At 44.6% G+C, this 16,454-nt stretch overlaps 1 protein-coding gene across 1 annotated transcript in view; it reads left to right on the forward strand.

Annotated features, from left to right (window-relative positions):
- The window catches only part of LOC148348007 (piezo-type mechanosensitive ion channel component 2-like), an 85,870-nt gene that overhangs the window by 43,618 nt on the left and 25,798 nt on the right, over nt 1-16,454 (forward strand). Inside the window, exons 25-37 of the mRNA XM_088322162.1 lie at nt 140-229; nt 308-396; nt 469-534; nt 599-708; nt 1,562-1,694; nt 1,748-1,816; nt 3,189-3,355; nt 3,423-3,730; nt 4,498-4,707; nt 5,336-5,437; nt 5,521-5,932; nt 6,003-6,150; nt 10,683-10,779. Coding sequence (XP_088178288.1) covers nt 140-229; nt 308-396; nt 469-534; nt 599-708; nt 1,562-1,694; nt 1,748-1,816; nt 3,189-3,355; nt 3,423-3,730; nt 4,498-4,707; nt 5,336-5,437; nt 5,521-5,932; nt 6,003-6,150; nt 10,683-10,779 — 2,001 coding nt within the window. The remainder of the gene's footprint in view (nt 1-139; nt 230-307; nt 397-468; nt 535-598; nt 709-1,561; nt 1,695-1,747; nt 1,817-3,188; nt 3,356-3,422; nt 3,731-4,497; nt 4,708-5,335; nt 5,438-5,520; nt 5,933-6,002; nt 6,151-10,682; nt 10,780-16,454) is intronic.

Genomic DNA, 16,454 nt, shown 5'->3' on the forward strand with positions numbered 1-16,454 from the left:
ACACATGCACGCTTTTTTACCATGGATTTTTTAAAATCTCAATATTATCAGCTGTCTTGATTCACAGGCATATCAGGACTCAGGATGTATTAAAGCTGCTGCTGTTTACTCCACTCTAACGTTATTCTTTCCTTTTTAGGGGGGCCGAGCTCTTTCAGGCATCCACGGTCAAGGCAGTGCGGGCCAGATTGGAGATGGAGAAGATGTCAATGGACTTGCTAAAGAGACAGTAAGACTTTCTTCCCACCCCTTACCACAGACTAAAGTGGAATGGGATTTTGGATTAATGACATGTGAACTATGTTAGGATGGAGAGGATAAAATGCCGCCAGCAGAAATTCCGCAAGGGAAAAGAAAAATTGCTCAGTTTGAGCCAAAAGAGCTCCCATAGTGATGGTGTGTAAATTCCTGGCACATAGCCTAAAACGAAAAAATTAAACAAAGTTTTTGAATTTATTTTTCCTTCAGCTAAAGAAACGACAAAAGGAAGAGCGCAAGGTGATTGGTGGAAGCCATGGGTCAATCATGCATCGAGTAAGTCCAGTGAGGCTGTTGTACTAGTGTTTCATTTGCTGTAATGAATGCTTTGTATGCACAGTGGTGAGAAGTGGAGACTACTTTCTGTTTGAGAGCGACAGCAACGAAGATGAAGATGAAAAAAAGGAGGAGGAGAAAGAGGAGCAAGGACCTGACAAATCTGCTTTTCAGGTATGTCAACCCTGCTCTTCCTTAAGTTTTTTCCTGTCTTCTGGCTCTTTTAGTCAAATCAAGTCATGTTTATTTGTATGGCCCTTCATCCCAAAACGTCTCAAAGGCCTGTACAGACTACAGACTATGATTATACCATCCCCCGGTATGAAACCTACATGAGGACAAGGAAAAAACTCAAAACCTCAGCATGAAGAAAATGAAAAAAACTTGAAAAGTGACTGCACATGATGTAATCCCTTTTCCAGGATGACCAGGCTGCAATGGATGTTACAAGGGCATCAACAAACAATTCACAGACAGTGTCAATATTGAATCCAGGCCATTCATAAGGTATAGAATATAAGTGAGTTTTAAGCCTAGATTTAAACAGTTGCGATGAGGGTCCAGATCCAATATCAACATGCAAAGCATTCCAAAGCACCAGGGCCCACATGGAAAACACTCCCAAACATGCAGATTTCTTCATGTTCTTATCTCAGTGAGGCAGGCCTCCAAATGTCCACAATTTAGTGGGGCAGATTCCTGCATCCAGTTGTGTGTCCTCTGCATATCAATGGAAATTGATATCATACTTGCAAATATTGTTACCTAACAGAAGCTTATAGATGGCGAAAAGAAGAGGACCAAGTACTAGGCCCTGCACAACGCCACAGGTAACCCTAATGGGCTCATAGGTCATTTCTCCATATTTTAACAGAATGCACCCTATCGAAGGAGTAAAATCGGAACCAGGAGAGGACATTTCCTGAGAGACCAATACATTTTCTTCTTCCCTGTTCCTTTCTCTGTCCCTTTTCTCACCCTTTGCCAATCTTTGTCGTTCTGTTTGTCTTTCTTCACTGACTTGTAGTTTGTGTACCACGCTTGGATCACCGATTCTCGAACTGCCTTGCGAGCTCGCCGAAGCCAGAGGAAAGGGAAGAATCAGAAGCCCAAGTCTACGCTAACGCCTAGTGAGCAGAGCGGAGGAGAGGAGACATCAGGTAATTTCACTTTGGTAAAGAAAAGAAAGCTTAATGACAATGTGACTTTTTAGCATGTGGTATTGCTGAAGTGACAGAAGATTCAGAGGAGGATGCGGAGAAGGACAAGGAGGAGGGTCCGGGTAGGTAACATTCTAAATGGAAATTGGTTCAACACCAAGGAGGTTTACTGTAATCCCTCGTTTAGCGCAGTTAATGGGGACCAAAACCACCTGAGAAATACAAAAGGCCATGAAGTAGCCCCTCTCATTTTAAACATGCAATTAGCTGGCCCCTGCTATCAACAATTGGACTGGAGATAATAGATTGGAGCCAAAACATTGTAGTTCATTTTAGGCAGGTTTACACCACGCTTCAGTTGTCCGAACTTGAAAAAAATGCGCTTCAGCCACTGCTTTTACCAATAGTTGACTGGGGAGAATGGTTTGCGCCCTCAACTGTGCTGTTTATTTTTAGTGTATCAGAAAGGCACGTCTTTTGACAAAATTGCCTTGTGATGGTCCCCGCTTGCAGGACTATGAGATTTAGGATAATGGATCGTAGCTGTACCAGTGCAGTTAATTTTTGGCGGGCCATAATGCCACGCTTCAGCGGCCCGAACTGTAAGAAAACAGTGCTCTGCCAGCTCCTGCTTTCAGCAATATTCAATCAGGGATAATGGATAACCACAAAAACTGTGCTTTTCATTTTAAGCGAGCTAGAATGGCTCTCCCGGCCCCCGCTCGAAGCACTATGGGATATGAGTGACTGATTCAAATGCGTATTGACACATTGGTTAGCCAATGAAAATCCTAACATAATTTGACGCAATTTTACAAGCTGTATTGAAATCCGAGCCAAAAATAACACGTGATTATTACACGGAAGTGTTTACAATCAGTGATTGACTTCTGGAAAGAGAAGTCAAAGATTCAAAACTATTTCACATTGTCTTAAAATTGCCCAAGGTAAAATACACAAATGCAAAGTTTTGAGGGCTGTGAGCTGGTCGTCTCCAAATGGACACTTTCAGAAACACATAGACCTACCATTAGAAAAATCTATAAAATACAATGTTTAGTTCTTTATATTGAGATCAATTTTGACATGTTTGACCATGTAAAGCTTCATGCTATTATCCTAGTTGTTCTCCAGCTAAGATACCCATCCTTTACTCTTTTGCAGGCATGTGATTGCAAAAAAAAAAGCAGTCAATAATAAAGTTTGTTTTCTGTGTCTTCCAATTTAGATTACACAATGTAAGTAGCACTTGCAGTGATCATTTAAATTTGGGACAAAACTTACTTTACATTTCAAAATAGACCAACACTGTCCATATTTGCTAAACGTCTTAAGGACAGCATTCAAATTGCTTTGAGTGCATCTTGGATTGGGACATTAGGTGCGTTTTACAGGAACGGTAATGGGTTAATACATATTTTTCAATACACAATTTACTGAGGGCGGAAAGTAGCGAGGGATTGCAGTACATCCAGATTGTGTTTCAAATTGAAGAAACCATCCTGCGCCGCGCCGGCAACATCCTTCGCTTCTGCTGGGTTCTTCTGTCGGCTCTGCTGGACTCGTTGACCGCTTGGCTTTGTGGGTTGTGTCGCGAACATGTAGACATCTCTACCGTCCTTCGCATCGAGCGCTGCATGCTCACACAGCAGGCCAAGCAGGTAGAGCTAATGACCTGGCCCAACACAATGGACAGCTGCTTTATGTTTCCCCCTGTTGTGTTCTAAGGGTCAAGTGCCATCCAGAGAGGCCATTCATGTTTACTACCAGGAACAGATGATTCTGGGTTCTAGAGAAATGGGATTGGACTTGTGTGTTCCTGGGGAATACGGTGAAAAGGGAAATGAGGACAAAAATGAGAGCCCAGGAGCTGGACCCGCCTTCATAGGTGAAACAGAAACTGAAGCCCCCATAACCCTGACAAAGGAAGATTGCCCAGAGTGCTTGATTGCTAAAACCAGCCACCGAGCTAAATTGACCAAAATGAAGAGGGTCACATCATCCACATCGTCATCCTCAGATGAGGAGAGCAACAGGTGTGTCCCTTTAATTACGAACGTGTTTTCTAGACCAAGATCACATGTTTTATTTTGTGAAAATTGAGCAGAATTTAATTTTTTTTTTCGATTCTTATTTTTGCATAATTTTCCTGCGAATGCTATTGCACTAGATTCTGATGCACTTACAACTTTGACCAGTCATCAAGCACAACATTGCAAATATTTCTTATCCATCCTAATATTCTTTTATATTTTATTTTGTCTTTAAACTTTTTTATTACGTGTCTATCCTGGAGTGCCACGGCTTATCTTGCAGTAAACAATGTAGACTAAATAGTAATAGAAAGAAAAAATAAACCAACTTTGGCATTAGAAGCATTCCTCAATGCAAGAGAATAAACCCAAATGTAACCCTAATCTCCAAAGATGTATATTAAACATTAGATTATTTTCTTATCCTAGTCCTTATTTCACAAATACAAAGAAATAAACCAACCCTGGCATTATAAGCATCCTTCTTTGCACTTGTTTAATATTAAAAAATATAACTAAAATAGTATTATTGACTTGAAAAGCGCTATATAAATGCAGAGCATTTACCATTTACCATTTACCTTTATAAGCACTCTTTATTGCAAGCAAAAACAAATTTAGGAAACTGTAATGTAAAAAATATATTAATTTCTTATCATTAAAAATGACAATATAGACAATCCTATTTTATTTTAAAGCTGGTTGCTTGGGGTTGCATGGTTTAAATTGTGTTGGAAAATCGAGCCAACAAATTCCTAAACCTCTTCTAGGTCGCCCCCTCCCTACAGCCACGCTCTGTGTCTGGACGACCAAAAAGAAAAAAGCCATCTAGATGATTCCAAAGAAAAGGAACGTGGAATTGGGGCAGGGTTAAGGAGGCATCTTTTACATCAACCTGACTTCCAATCTGGATCCGCCCTTTCTTCCTGTCTGTTGTCTCGTCCTCAGGAGCTTACAGCCAGTGAGCTTCTGAAGAACAGGTGAGTTAAATGAAGTAGATCTACAAGTAGATCTTTCTGTCTTTCTAACTCTTTCTTTGATCTCATTCTGTTTCTCGTCTTTTTCCTCTCTTTTTTTCTCATTCTCTCTCTCTCTTTCCCCCCTTTCCATTTCTTGCTCTTTTTTTTCTCTCCCTCTCTATATTTATTTTCTCTCTGTATCTATTTTCTTTTCTCTCTCTCTCTCTCTTTAATAATCTATTTAGTCTTCTCTCTTTCTCACTCTTTTGCTTTTCTCTTTCTTTCTTTCTTTCTTTCTCCTTTTCCTCTCTTTCTCCCCCTTTTCCATTTCTCACAATCTCTCTCCTTCTGCCCCTTTTCCATTTCTCTCTCTTTCTTCAGCTCACTTTTTCTCTCTCTTTATCTTTTTGTTTGTCTCTCACTTTTTCTTCCTTGCTCTCTTTATCTCTCTCTGTCATTTTCTCTCTCTTTCTCACTTAATTCCTTATGTTATTCTCTTTCTTTTCCTGCCTCTTTATTTCAATCTATCTTTTTTTTCTTATTTTATTATCTCTATTATCTCTCCTTTTCTTTTTCTGGCCCTGTGAGATTTTCTTTTGACATCTGTGAACTACATGAACTGTGGTGCTTAGGAATGGCTTTTGTACAGGACTTTCCACAATGCTGAACTGGAGGCATCAGATGGCTTTTTTAGCAACCAACCTCAGCTGCTCCAGCTTTGCTATGCCTTTTATAACATCATTGCTGCCAGGTAGCATCCAGAACTTTTGTCTACAAACAAATAATAAGATCGCGGAAATCTGACAGGACAAATTGTCCACTGGCTTATTCTAGGTCAGAGACGGTGTGCTACCTGGTCATCGTCTTGAACCACATGGTGTCGGCAAGCTGTCTCACCTTGGTGCTTCCCGTCCTGGTGTTTTTGTGGGCGACTCTGTCTGTACCTCGACCCAGTAAGACTTTCTGGATGACAGCGATCATCTATACTGAGGTTCACACCATCAAAATTCAATATGCAATGCTCCTAAACTTTCTGATAATACTGTGTTACTGTCTCATCCAGGTCACCATCGTGATTAAATATTTTTTCCAGTTTGGGTTCTTTCCTTTCAACCAGAAATTAGAAGTGGACCGCTCAAAACCTTTCCACCCGCCCAATATTCTGGGGGTTGAAAAGAAGGAAGGTTATGTTTTGTATGACCTGCTGCAACTGCTTGCTCTGTTCTACCACCGAGCCATTCTCAAGGTAAACATGCTCAATCAAACGTGAAAGAAAAAATAGCTTATTTTTTCACTCTCTTTTGGACCTGATCTAGTGCCATGGACTTTGGGATCAGACCATCACAAACGACATGCAAAATGACCTGGCAGAATTTAGCCCAGACTCCACCCTCACTGACACAGTGTACTGGCGTAGCGGAAGGCTGACTCGCTCCGTCTCCACCCAGCTGCATTCTCCTGAAGGTATAATGTAGCGCGCCCAGACAAAAGTTAACAAATGCTAGAAGAACTGCAAGCAAGCCGTTTTGCTTTCCTAAATAGAATGCCCAAAGGACAGCCAACTGACTGGATTTAATTCATCATTGATGTGCAAATGAAGCAAACTCTGGTGTGAACATCACAACTTAGTAATGACCATTCGCATGCTAATATGAAGAAAATAATGTTTGTTTGGGGCGTAACCAGCCCATATTTTTTAGTATTACTCTAGTTGTATTTTTGTGGTATTTCTGGAGTATTTCTGCAGTAAATTTTTTGTAGTATTAATGTAGTATCTTTTAAAAAAATTCTTGGGACTTCAAGTGCTAAAAAAATCATAAACAAAATAATGTTTCATCTCATTAGCTGCACGGCTTATAATCAGTAGGGTCGCGGGCGTGCTGGAGCCCATCCCAACAATCATCGGGCAGTGGTCAGGGGACACCCTGAAGTGGTTGCCAGCCAATCGCAGGGCACACAGGGACAGACAACCCGCTCGCTCGTTCACACCTAGGGACAATTTGGACCGGCCAATCCACCTGAAATGCATGTCTTTGGAATGTGGGAGGAAACCGGAGTGCCTGGAGGAAACCCACGCAAGCACGGGGAGAACATACAAACTCCGCTCAGGAAGTCCAGTAGCTGGATTTGAACCCAGACAGGAGGTTCCCGAGACCTTAGAACTGTGCCGCACACGCGCTAACCACTGCGCTGCCCAAACAAAATAATGTTTTTCTTCATATTAAATCACATGTGACGTGAGTGGAGTGGCAGGTGGAACCAAGGTGGGGGGCGACAGGCGTGGCGGATAAAAATGAAACAGATTATAAAACTTTCGATCGCGGATTATCATGCCCTTGGAAGACTTTGTGGCTTATTTTAATTATAGTCCAGGTTGAATTGGTTACAACCATGCAACTTAGCAAGGGTAGCCATTTGCATACCTTCATTGTATTATCTAAATGACCCCAAACTCCGTTTACATGGTTATCATGTTTTGCTTCTCCCTTTAGCATTATTGCAAGTATTGGACCTATAGCGAATAAACAGTACAAAAAATACAATATTGTATCGCCAAGTTTTGGGAAACACAAGATTTTGAACCAAACGATGGAAAAGGAATTGTAGGAGTTAGTTCAGCCAATTGCATATATACATCAATATGATGGTGCGATGCAAACCAATAGAGGGCTGGCATCTTGTATGATGTTGACCAATAGCAGACAGTCAATTCTACTGAAGCACGAACACTTTAAGGTTTGAAAGTTATACGTTTTTGGGCACATAAAATAATTCGTTTTTGATGGGACACAGGGTGGGAAATTCCACAAAGAGGGGCTGATGAGAGGGGTCTCAAACTTGTGGCCTGGGGGGGGGGGGTAATTGCAGCCATCAGGATGATGATTTGAGGACTCCAACTTAATATTAAAGTTAAAGGGACAGTGCGTGTTATTTTAACTGGATGTATGGTGTCGTGCAACCGAAAACTCATGCTAAAAATCACAAGCCTAGATGGTAAGGCGCCCGCTTTGAGACTGGGAGGTCGGTGGTTCGCGCCCCGGCCGAGTCATTCCTAAGACTTAAAAAGTGGTCGGCGGCGCCCTCTGTTGGCTGCGGCTGCATCGGCTCGCTACAACGGGTCAGGTGTAATCGACATTTCGTTCTGTGTACATTGTTACACAGAATGACAATACAAGGAAATTATTTATTTATTTATTTATTTAAGTAAGGATACAAACTACGGTGACTCAGAGAGACCAAACCACACCTTATCACTGTTTAAAAAAATGAAAAAATTATGCAAAAATAAAAAAGTAAGAAAAAAAGGAGAAAAGAGTAAGAAAAATCACAGGAAAAAAAAGAAAAATAAAGAGAAATAAAAAGACAAAATGAAAAAAGCAAGAAAAAAAGGGGGAAAATAGAAAAAGATGAAAAGGAAACGGAAAAGAGCAAAAAAAAAAACATAAAAAAAAAGAAAAGAAAGAAGATAAAAACATATTTTCTTTTTGGGGGTACTTCTAGTGCAAGGTGGCTGACAAATATGTAAACCTTCTAGGTGAGCCTCATGGTATCTAAAACAATTGTAAGGAACCAAAACAGGAAACAGGAAGCAGAACCCACGCGCGTAACGATACTCACAGTTTATTGGGACAAAGAGGAATGAGCCCACACTCCATCCGGAGATTGTTGGTGCGGAAATAGATTGATCGGAACGAGGGAGTGGTCAAAATCAAACAAATCGGGGTGAGAACAAATCAGTTGCAAAACACAGGCAAAACGGATATTCACAGGGCTTGGCAAAACAAGATCAAAAACACAGGCAAAAACGGGGATTCACAGGGCTTGACGTATCTCAACAGAGTTTCGCTGGGGTTCCGCAGATGCTCTGACACCAGGCGACTCAAGTAGTCAGCGAGCAATCTGTCAACGCGTTTAAGCTGGTGTTCATGGGCGGGGCCAATTGGGCACCGTGGCAACCGTGACAGAACCCCCCGCTCAAGGGACGGATCCAGAAGTCCCAACAAAAACAAAATACGTTGCACTCCAGAATGGGCTGATGCCCCCAAGGAGGCTGGCCCCACTTCAGCCTCCAAAGGCGTGGCAAAAGCAGGAACAGAGAGAGACTGGGCCGGCAGGCGGACGAGTCGAGCTGGCAGACTGGAGAGTCGGGCAGGCCGAGCTGGCAGACGGGGGAGTTGGAAGAGTCGAAAGAGTCAGACTGGCAGACGAAAGAGTCGGACTGGCAGACAAAAGAGTCGGACTGGCAGACAAAAGAGTCGGACTGGCGAGCTGAAGAGTCGGACTGGCAAGCAGAAGAGTCGGACTGGCAAGCAGAAGAGTCGGACTGGCAAACAGGAGAGTTGGATTGGCAAATAGAAGAGTCAGGCAAGCAGACGGGTGTGGAAGGCCGGCCGACAGGCGCGGAGTTGAGGCCGACGGGCGCGGCGTTGAGGCCGACGGGGACCTTGGACAGATCGGCACCAAATTTTCCCGGAAACCCCATTCGATGCACAGCAATTTCCATGGCGGGCGAGTCCTTGGGCCAAATGGGAGGGAAAGGCGACAGCACGGCAGGAGGAGAGACCCCGGCCGTTGCCGACATCCGACGCAACAGGAGCTCAGTCAGCTGAGCTAATTGCTCCTGCTGACTCTGCATGCTCCGTAGATTTCGCTGGAGCAGCAGTTGAAGGGCGGTGACGTCACTGGACAATTGCCAGACCTCACCCTCTGTCCGTTGCAACTGCTGCAGTGCGTACGGAGTCTCCAGCTCTCCCCAATCAGAGCTTCTGTGAGCGTTCGCTGGGTTCATTTTGTGGTCGGAGCGTTCTGTCAGGAACCATAAAAGGAAATTGGATGCGGAACCCACTCGCGTCACGTTACTCACAGTTTATTGGGGAGAGAAATGAGCGCACACTCGATCCGGGGATCATTGGTCGTGGAAGTAGATTGATCGGAACGAGGAAGTGGTCAAAATCAAACAAATTGGGGTGTGAACAAAACAGTAACAAAACACAGGCAAAATTGGGCGCCGTGGCAACCGTGGCAATAATTGGAAATTTCTCAACCCTATTAGTAATTTAGAAAATGCACATTTATTATTTACCTGCTTAAATTTCAAGCTCACTTTCAACCTACCGCTTTAGCTATTAAACAAGCCATGTAGCTCACTGGCTATTTCTGAAATTCATATTTAACTGGGTGCCCTTAGCGCTCACTAGTATGGTCATGTTAATATTGTGAATTTTTTTGGGGCCATTTTTAAAATCGACTTTTCTCCTCCGGACGTCATATCCAGTACAAAAAAAATGCGGTAAAACACACGGGAGTGGAAAGAAGGAAGAAAGCGGGCAACGCGGACTACGGCAGGCACCCTTAAATTCTATAATCCAATGTATGTACACATTTTGTTTTTTATTCAGCTTCCGGGAAGACTGAGCTAGACATGACCAAAAACTGTCTTCAAATTTAATTGCAGACCCATATCCCATTTTTGATAGATTACACTTGTGCTGTTTTTTTTCTTTTGGAGGCTCTACTTTATTTTATCATCTTACAGTGTTAACTGTAAATAGTATCATTAAAGGAACACCTTTCTGTTAGGTTGACATTTCAGTTCATGACATTTTGTGGCTGTAAACCTGTTTCACCGTGTACATGTTATGTTCTCACGGTCTAAGTTGAAAAAAATTTCAGCTTTCGGACTAACTGACACATACTGATGTGCATTGTTTGAACATCATTCATGGGTTATTGTCCCAGAGGTGTATAATTTCAGTTGCTTGTTTTCAAGGATAGAAAAAATGGCAATCATCAATTATATCGAATTTCAATATTTTTAGAATCGCAATTTTCGAGAACCGTGTTATTATTGGAATTTGCACCTTGATATGGTGATACGATCGAATCGTTACCAAAGCATATCGTCTAACCCCTACTCATTAGTAACAAAAAGCAGCTTGACGTTTGAAAAAGGTTGGGGAACCCTTTTATACATGTTTAATTTGTGTCTTTTTTAGGCAGTCTAACTTCCACGAGGCAGCTCAGCAAGTTGCACCTGCTTCTGGAAAAACTGAGGGAGCTTTCCATCAGGAGCAAGCGCTACTGTGTTAGCAAGTATGCTACGCTTAGTGTAAAAAACTTTGACCAATGTTCCCTCTACGCTTGCAAGGGTCTGAGCAATCACACAAAGTTCGTGAATAAAAACAGTAAGCAACATAAATCTCAAGTGTGGCAACCGAATCATGAGCAAATATGTCCAAACCAGAGATTAAATCAAGTTACATCTTTGTCAAGACCATAACGGAGACAGGACCCACTTGCGTGCGTTTCTCTTAGTTTTATTGGGAAGAAGGGAAAGGATAGTAAGCACAATCGCTGGTTGCGGGGAGCAGGTTGCTCAGACGCGGAAATGGTAGGAGGTGTCGAGGAAAAAAAACAGCTGATCAGTATCCAGGACGGGGGAGAAAAATCGTAGTCAAGATCAGAAAAGCCGGGAAACAGGCGGAAATCATAACAGGGGAGAGTCAGGGTCGAAGAGCTTGCGTAGCTTAAGCTGAGGTTCACAGACGGACTGACAACGGGTGACAGAAAGGCGGGGGTTTAAAAAGTGACTGGGAGACAATCATCGTCCGAGGCAGTTGGTGCCAAGGGAGCGGGCTCAGGTGCCTCGCATCAGTAATCATGACAATTTTGTTGAGTTTCCAGCAACACTAGTTAGTTTTTCAAATTTGAATTAATTGGCTCATGTCATGATAGAAAGACTGCACGGCCCACTCATCACTTGTTTTTACAACAACTATAAAATGAGATTTCTGTTTTTAAAAAAAGTTTCTTTTATTCCATAATACTTACATTTTGCAGATTTATTTAGCTGGTTGCACAATACAAAACTGTATTTTATCAAATTTTGGCAAAACAATTTACTCGATATATTAGCAAATTATCGATTAGTAACACAAGTGTCAATCAAAGAGACCCCAAAATGTCTTTTTTCCTGCTTTTTTTCTCTTTCTTCTTTATTTGTACGCTTTAAAAAAACATTCTTTTGTTTTTTTCCTTAGCCTTTTACTTTTTTGTTTTTTAACTTTTTTCTTTATTTGTTCTCTAGTTTACTTTTTTTCTATTTATTTGTTACTTCATTTTCTCTTGTTTTCTTGCTTTCTTGTTATTTCCTTTTCTTCTTATTTGTCTCTTTTTCTTTTCTCTTTTCTTTTTTTTCTTTCTCATTTTTTACCATTTTTCTTTTCCTTTGCTTTGTTACCCCCTTTTAAGTCATTTTTTGTGCATAATGTTACGTGTTAATTAGTACTATATGTATGAAAAAAAAATATTTTGTCAAAAAAGGATCTTTTAATACATAATACTAACATTTTATGGATTTATCTAGTTGGTTGCACAATACAGAGCTGTACTTAATCAGATTTTTTTGTACAATGTTGGCAAAAAGATTGACTGTTACATTAAAATGATTTCTCCTCCTTGATCTGCTACCTTATCGTGGTGGAGGAGTTTGTGTGTCCCAATGATCCTAGGAGCTATGTTGTCGGGGGCTTTAAGCCCCTGGTAGGGTCACCCATGGCAAACAGGTCCTAGGTGAGTGGCCAGACAAAACGCAGATCAGAAGACCCCTAATGATGAGAGAAAACTTTGGTCCTCGATTTCCCTCGCCCGGACGCGGGTTACCGGGGCCCCCTTCTGGAGCCAGGCCTGGAGGTGGGGTCCGCTGGCGAGCGCCTGGTGGCCGGACCCTTACCCACGGGGGCCGGCCGGGCACAGCCCGAAGGGACGACGTGGGACCCTCTTCCCATGGGCTCACCACCTGTAGGAGGGGCCAAAGGGGTCGGGTGCGCAGAGAGCTGGGTAGCAGCCAAGGGAGGGGTCCTTGGCGCGACGATCCCCGGCTACAGAAACTGGCTTTTGGGACATGGAACGTTACCTCTCTGGCAGGGAAGGAGCCCGAGTTGGTGCGTGAGGTTGAGAAATTCCGACTAGATATAGTCGGACTCACCTCTACGCACAGCTTGGGCTCTGGTACCAGTCCTCTCGAGAGGGGTTGGACTCTCTTCCACTCTGGAGTTGCCCGTGGTGAGAGGCGCAGAGCCGGTGTGGGCATATTAATTGCTCCACGGCTCGGCGCCTGTACGTTGGGGTTCACCCCGGTAGACGAGAGGGTAGCCTCCCTCCGCCTTCGGGTGTTGACTGTTGTTTGTGCTTATGCACCAAATAGCAGTTCGGAGTACCCACCCTTCTTGGGGTCCTTAGAGGGTGTGCTTGAGAGCGCGCCCCCTGGGGACTCCCTCGTACTGCTGGGAGACTTCAACGCTCACGTGGGCAATGACAGTGAGACCTGGAAGGGCGTGATTGGGAAGAACGGCCCCCCTGACCTGAACCCGAGTGGTGTTTCGTTATTGGACTTCTGTGCTCGTCATGGTCTGTCCATAATGAACACCATTTTCAGACATAAGGGTGTCCATATGTGCACTTGGCACCAGGACACCCTAGGCCGTAGTTCGATGATCGACTTTGTCATCGTTTCGTCGGACCTGCGGCCGCATGTTCTGGACACTCGGGTGAAGAGAGGGGCGGAGCTGTCAACTGATCACCACCTGGTGGTGAGTTGGCTTCGATGGTGGGGGAAGATGCCGGCCCGACCCGGCAGACCCAAGCGTGTTGTGAGGTTCTGTTGGGAACGGCTGGCAGAATCTCCTGTCAGAAGAAGTTTCAATTCACACCTCCGGCAGAACTTCGCCCATGTCCCGAGGGAGGCGGGGGACATTGAGTCCGAGTGGACCATGTTCCGCGCCTCCATTGTCGAGGCGGCTGATCGGAGCTGTGGCCGCAAGGTAGTCGGTGCCTGCCGCGGTGGCAACCCTCAGACCCGTTGGTGGACACCGGCGGTGAGGGATGCCGTCAAGCTGAAGAAGGAGTCTTATCGGGCCTTCCTGGCCTGTGGGACTCTGGAAGCAGCTGGCAGGTATCGGCTGGCCAAGCGGAATGCGGCTTTGGCGGTTGCCGAGGCAAAAACTCGGGCATGGGAGGAGTTTGGCGAGGCCATGGAAGCCGACTTCCGAACGGCTTCGAGGAAATTCTAGTCCACCATCCGACGTCTTAGGGGGAGGAAGCGGTGTGCCATCGACACTGTGTATAGTGCCGATGGGGCGCTGCTGACCTCGACCCGGGACGTTGTGAATCGGTGGGCGGAGTACTTCGAAGACCTCCTCAATTCCACCGGCACGTCTTCCTCTGGGGAAGCAGAGCCTGAGGACTCTGGGTTGGGCTCTCGTATCACTAGGGTTGAAGTCACCGAGGTTGTCAAAAAACTCCTCGGTGGCAGGGCCCCGTGGGTCGATGAGATCCGCCCAGACTTCATTAAGGCTCTGGATGTTGTGGGCGTGTCATGGTTGACGCGCCTCTGCAACATCGCGTGGACATCGGGGACAGTGCCTCTGGACTGGCAGACTGGGGTGGTGGTTCCCGTCTTTAAGAAGGGGGACCGGAGAGTGTGTTCCAACTACAGGGGAATCACACGGTCTATTCAGGGGTACTGGAGAGGAGGGTCCGCCAGGAAGTCGAATCTCGGATTCAGGAGGAACAGTGTGGTTTTCGTCCTGGCCGTGGAACACTGGACCAGCTCTATACACTCTTCAGGGTCTTTGAGGGTGCATGGGAGTTTGCCTGTCCGGTCTACATGTGTTTTGTGGACTTGGAGAAGGCATTCGACCGTGTTCCTCGGGAGGCCCTGTGGGGGGTGCTTCGGGAGTATGGGGTACCGCACAGTCTTATCCGGGCTGTGCGGTCCCTGTATGCCCGGTGCCAGAGTCTGGTCCGCATTGCCGGCAATAAGTCGGATTCGTTCCCGGTGAGGGTTGGGCTCCGCCAAGGCTGCCCTTTGTCACCAATTCTGTTCATAACTTTTATGGACAGAATTTCTAGGCGCAGCCTTGGCGGGGATGGAGTCCGGTTTGGGGGCCTCAGCATTGCGTCACTGCTTTTTGCAGATGACGTGGTGCTGTTGGCTTCCTCAGCCCGTGATCTTCAGCTCTCGCTGGAGCGATTCGCAACCGAGTGTGAAGCGGCCAGGATGGGGATCAGCACCTCCAAGTCCGAGGCCATGGTTCTCAGTCGGAAAAGGGTGGTATGCTCCCCCCGTGTCGGGGAGGAGGTCTTGCCCCAAGTGGAGGAGTTCAAGTATCTTGGGGTCTTGTTCACGAGTGAGGGTAGGATGGAACGGGAGATCGACAGACGGGTCGGTGCTGCGTCTGCCGTCATTCGGACCCTGTACCGGTCTGTCGTGGTGAAGAGGGAGCTGAGCCGAAAGGCAAAGCTCTCGATCTACCAGTCGATCTACGTTCCTACCCTCACCTATGGTCATGAACTTTGGGTCATGACCGAAAGAACTAGATCCCGGATACAAGCGGCCGAAATGAGTTTCCTCCGCAGGGTGGCTGGGTTCTCCCTTAGAGATAGGGTGAGAAGCTCAGTCATCCGGGAGGGACTCGGAGTAGAGCCACTGCTCCTCCGCGTTGAGAGGAGCCAGTTGAGGTGGCTCGGGCATCTAATAAGGATGCCTCCTGGACGCCTCCCTCGGGAGGTGTTCCGGGCATGTCCCACCGGCAGGAGGCCCCGGTGGCGGCCCAGGACACGTTGGAGAGACTATGTCTCTCGGCTGGCTTGGGAACGCCTCGGGGTCCCGTCGGATGAGCTGGAGGAAGTGGCTGGGGATAGGGACGTCTGGGCTTCCCTTTTAACGCTGCTGCCCCCGCGACCCGACCTCGGATAAGCGGAAGACAATGGATGGATGGATGGATGGATTAAAATGATTTGCAAATAACTTAAATGTAACACAAGAGTGATCAAAGAGACCCCCAAAAATTCCTGCATTTTTCTTTGTCTTTTTTTTACCTTTTTTTCTTTAATTGTAACTTTTCCCTTTAGTTTTTTTAGCTTTTTGTTTATTTTTTTTTTCTGGGCATTTTACTTCTTGTTTTCTTGTTTTTTTTCTTCCTTTGTTCTCTAGTTTCCCCTTTTCTTTTATTTGTCACTCCCTTTTCTTTTTTTTATTGCTTTTACCTTTTTTACCTGCTTATTCGTCAATTTTTTCACCATTTTTTTCCTAGCTTTTTGTTTCTTTTTTCCTAGCTTTTTCTTCTTTTGTTCTCTAGTATAATTCTTCTTTCATATGACATCTTTTTCTCCAATTGATTTTTTTCTCTTGCTTGATTTCTTATTGTCGCCGCTTTCTTTTTTCCTGTTTTTTACCTCAATCTTTTTCTTTTATTTGTAACTTTTGTTTCTTTTTTCATTTATGTCTAGAAATATTTTTGGGCTTTATTTTTTCCCCTTTTCAAGTCATGTTGTACACAATGTTACAAAATAATTGGTAATATATGGCTGAAAGCAACCAATATAATCCGAAGAGCCGTTTGAGTCCTGAAATAGCCAGCTCTTTTTAGAAAGCCATGCCGGAAGAGCCGCTTTTCTCAAAAGTACAGAACTTGCACAGTAACATTGACGTAGGCATGTAGGTAAGAAAGATCCCGTAGCTACATTGTCTAACCAATAATTTAAATACACCTCACCTGTCTCTCTATATTTCAACTTATTTGTTATTAAAGAAATTATACAACATGAATAATAGAAAAAATGTTTTAAAAAACTCTTAGAACTCCCCAACCCTCTCCTACGAGTCACCCCTGCGCCTCTTAGCCGCCTTTCTCTCTCTCGCATGCTTTCACTTACTCAATCTCGTGTTGACTTCGACTTCAAAATTCCATGTTTAGAACACACCG

The sequence above is a fragment of the Urocampus carinirostris genome, chromosome 18, assembly GCF_059441175.1.
Source record: "Urocampus carinirostris isolate Australia breed hairy pipefish chromosome 18, RoL_Ucar_1.0, whole genome shotgun sequence".
NCBI classification, from domain to species: Eukaryota; Metazoa; Chordata; class Actinopteri; order Syngnathiformes; family Syngnathidae; genus Urocampus; species Urocampus carinirostris.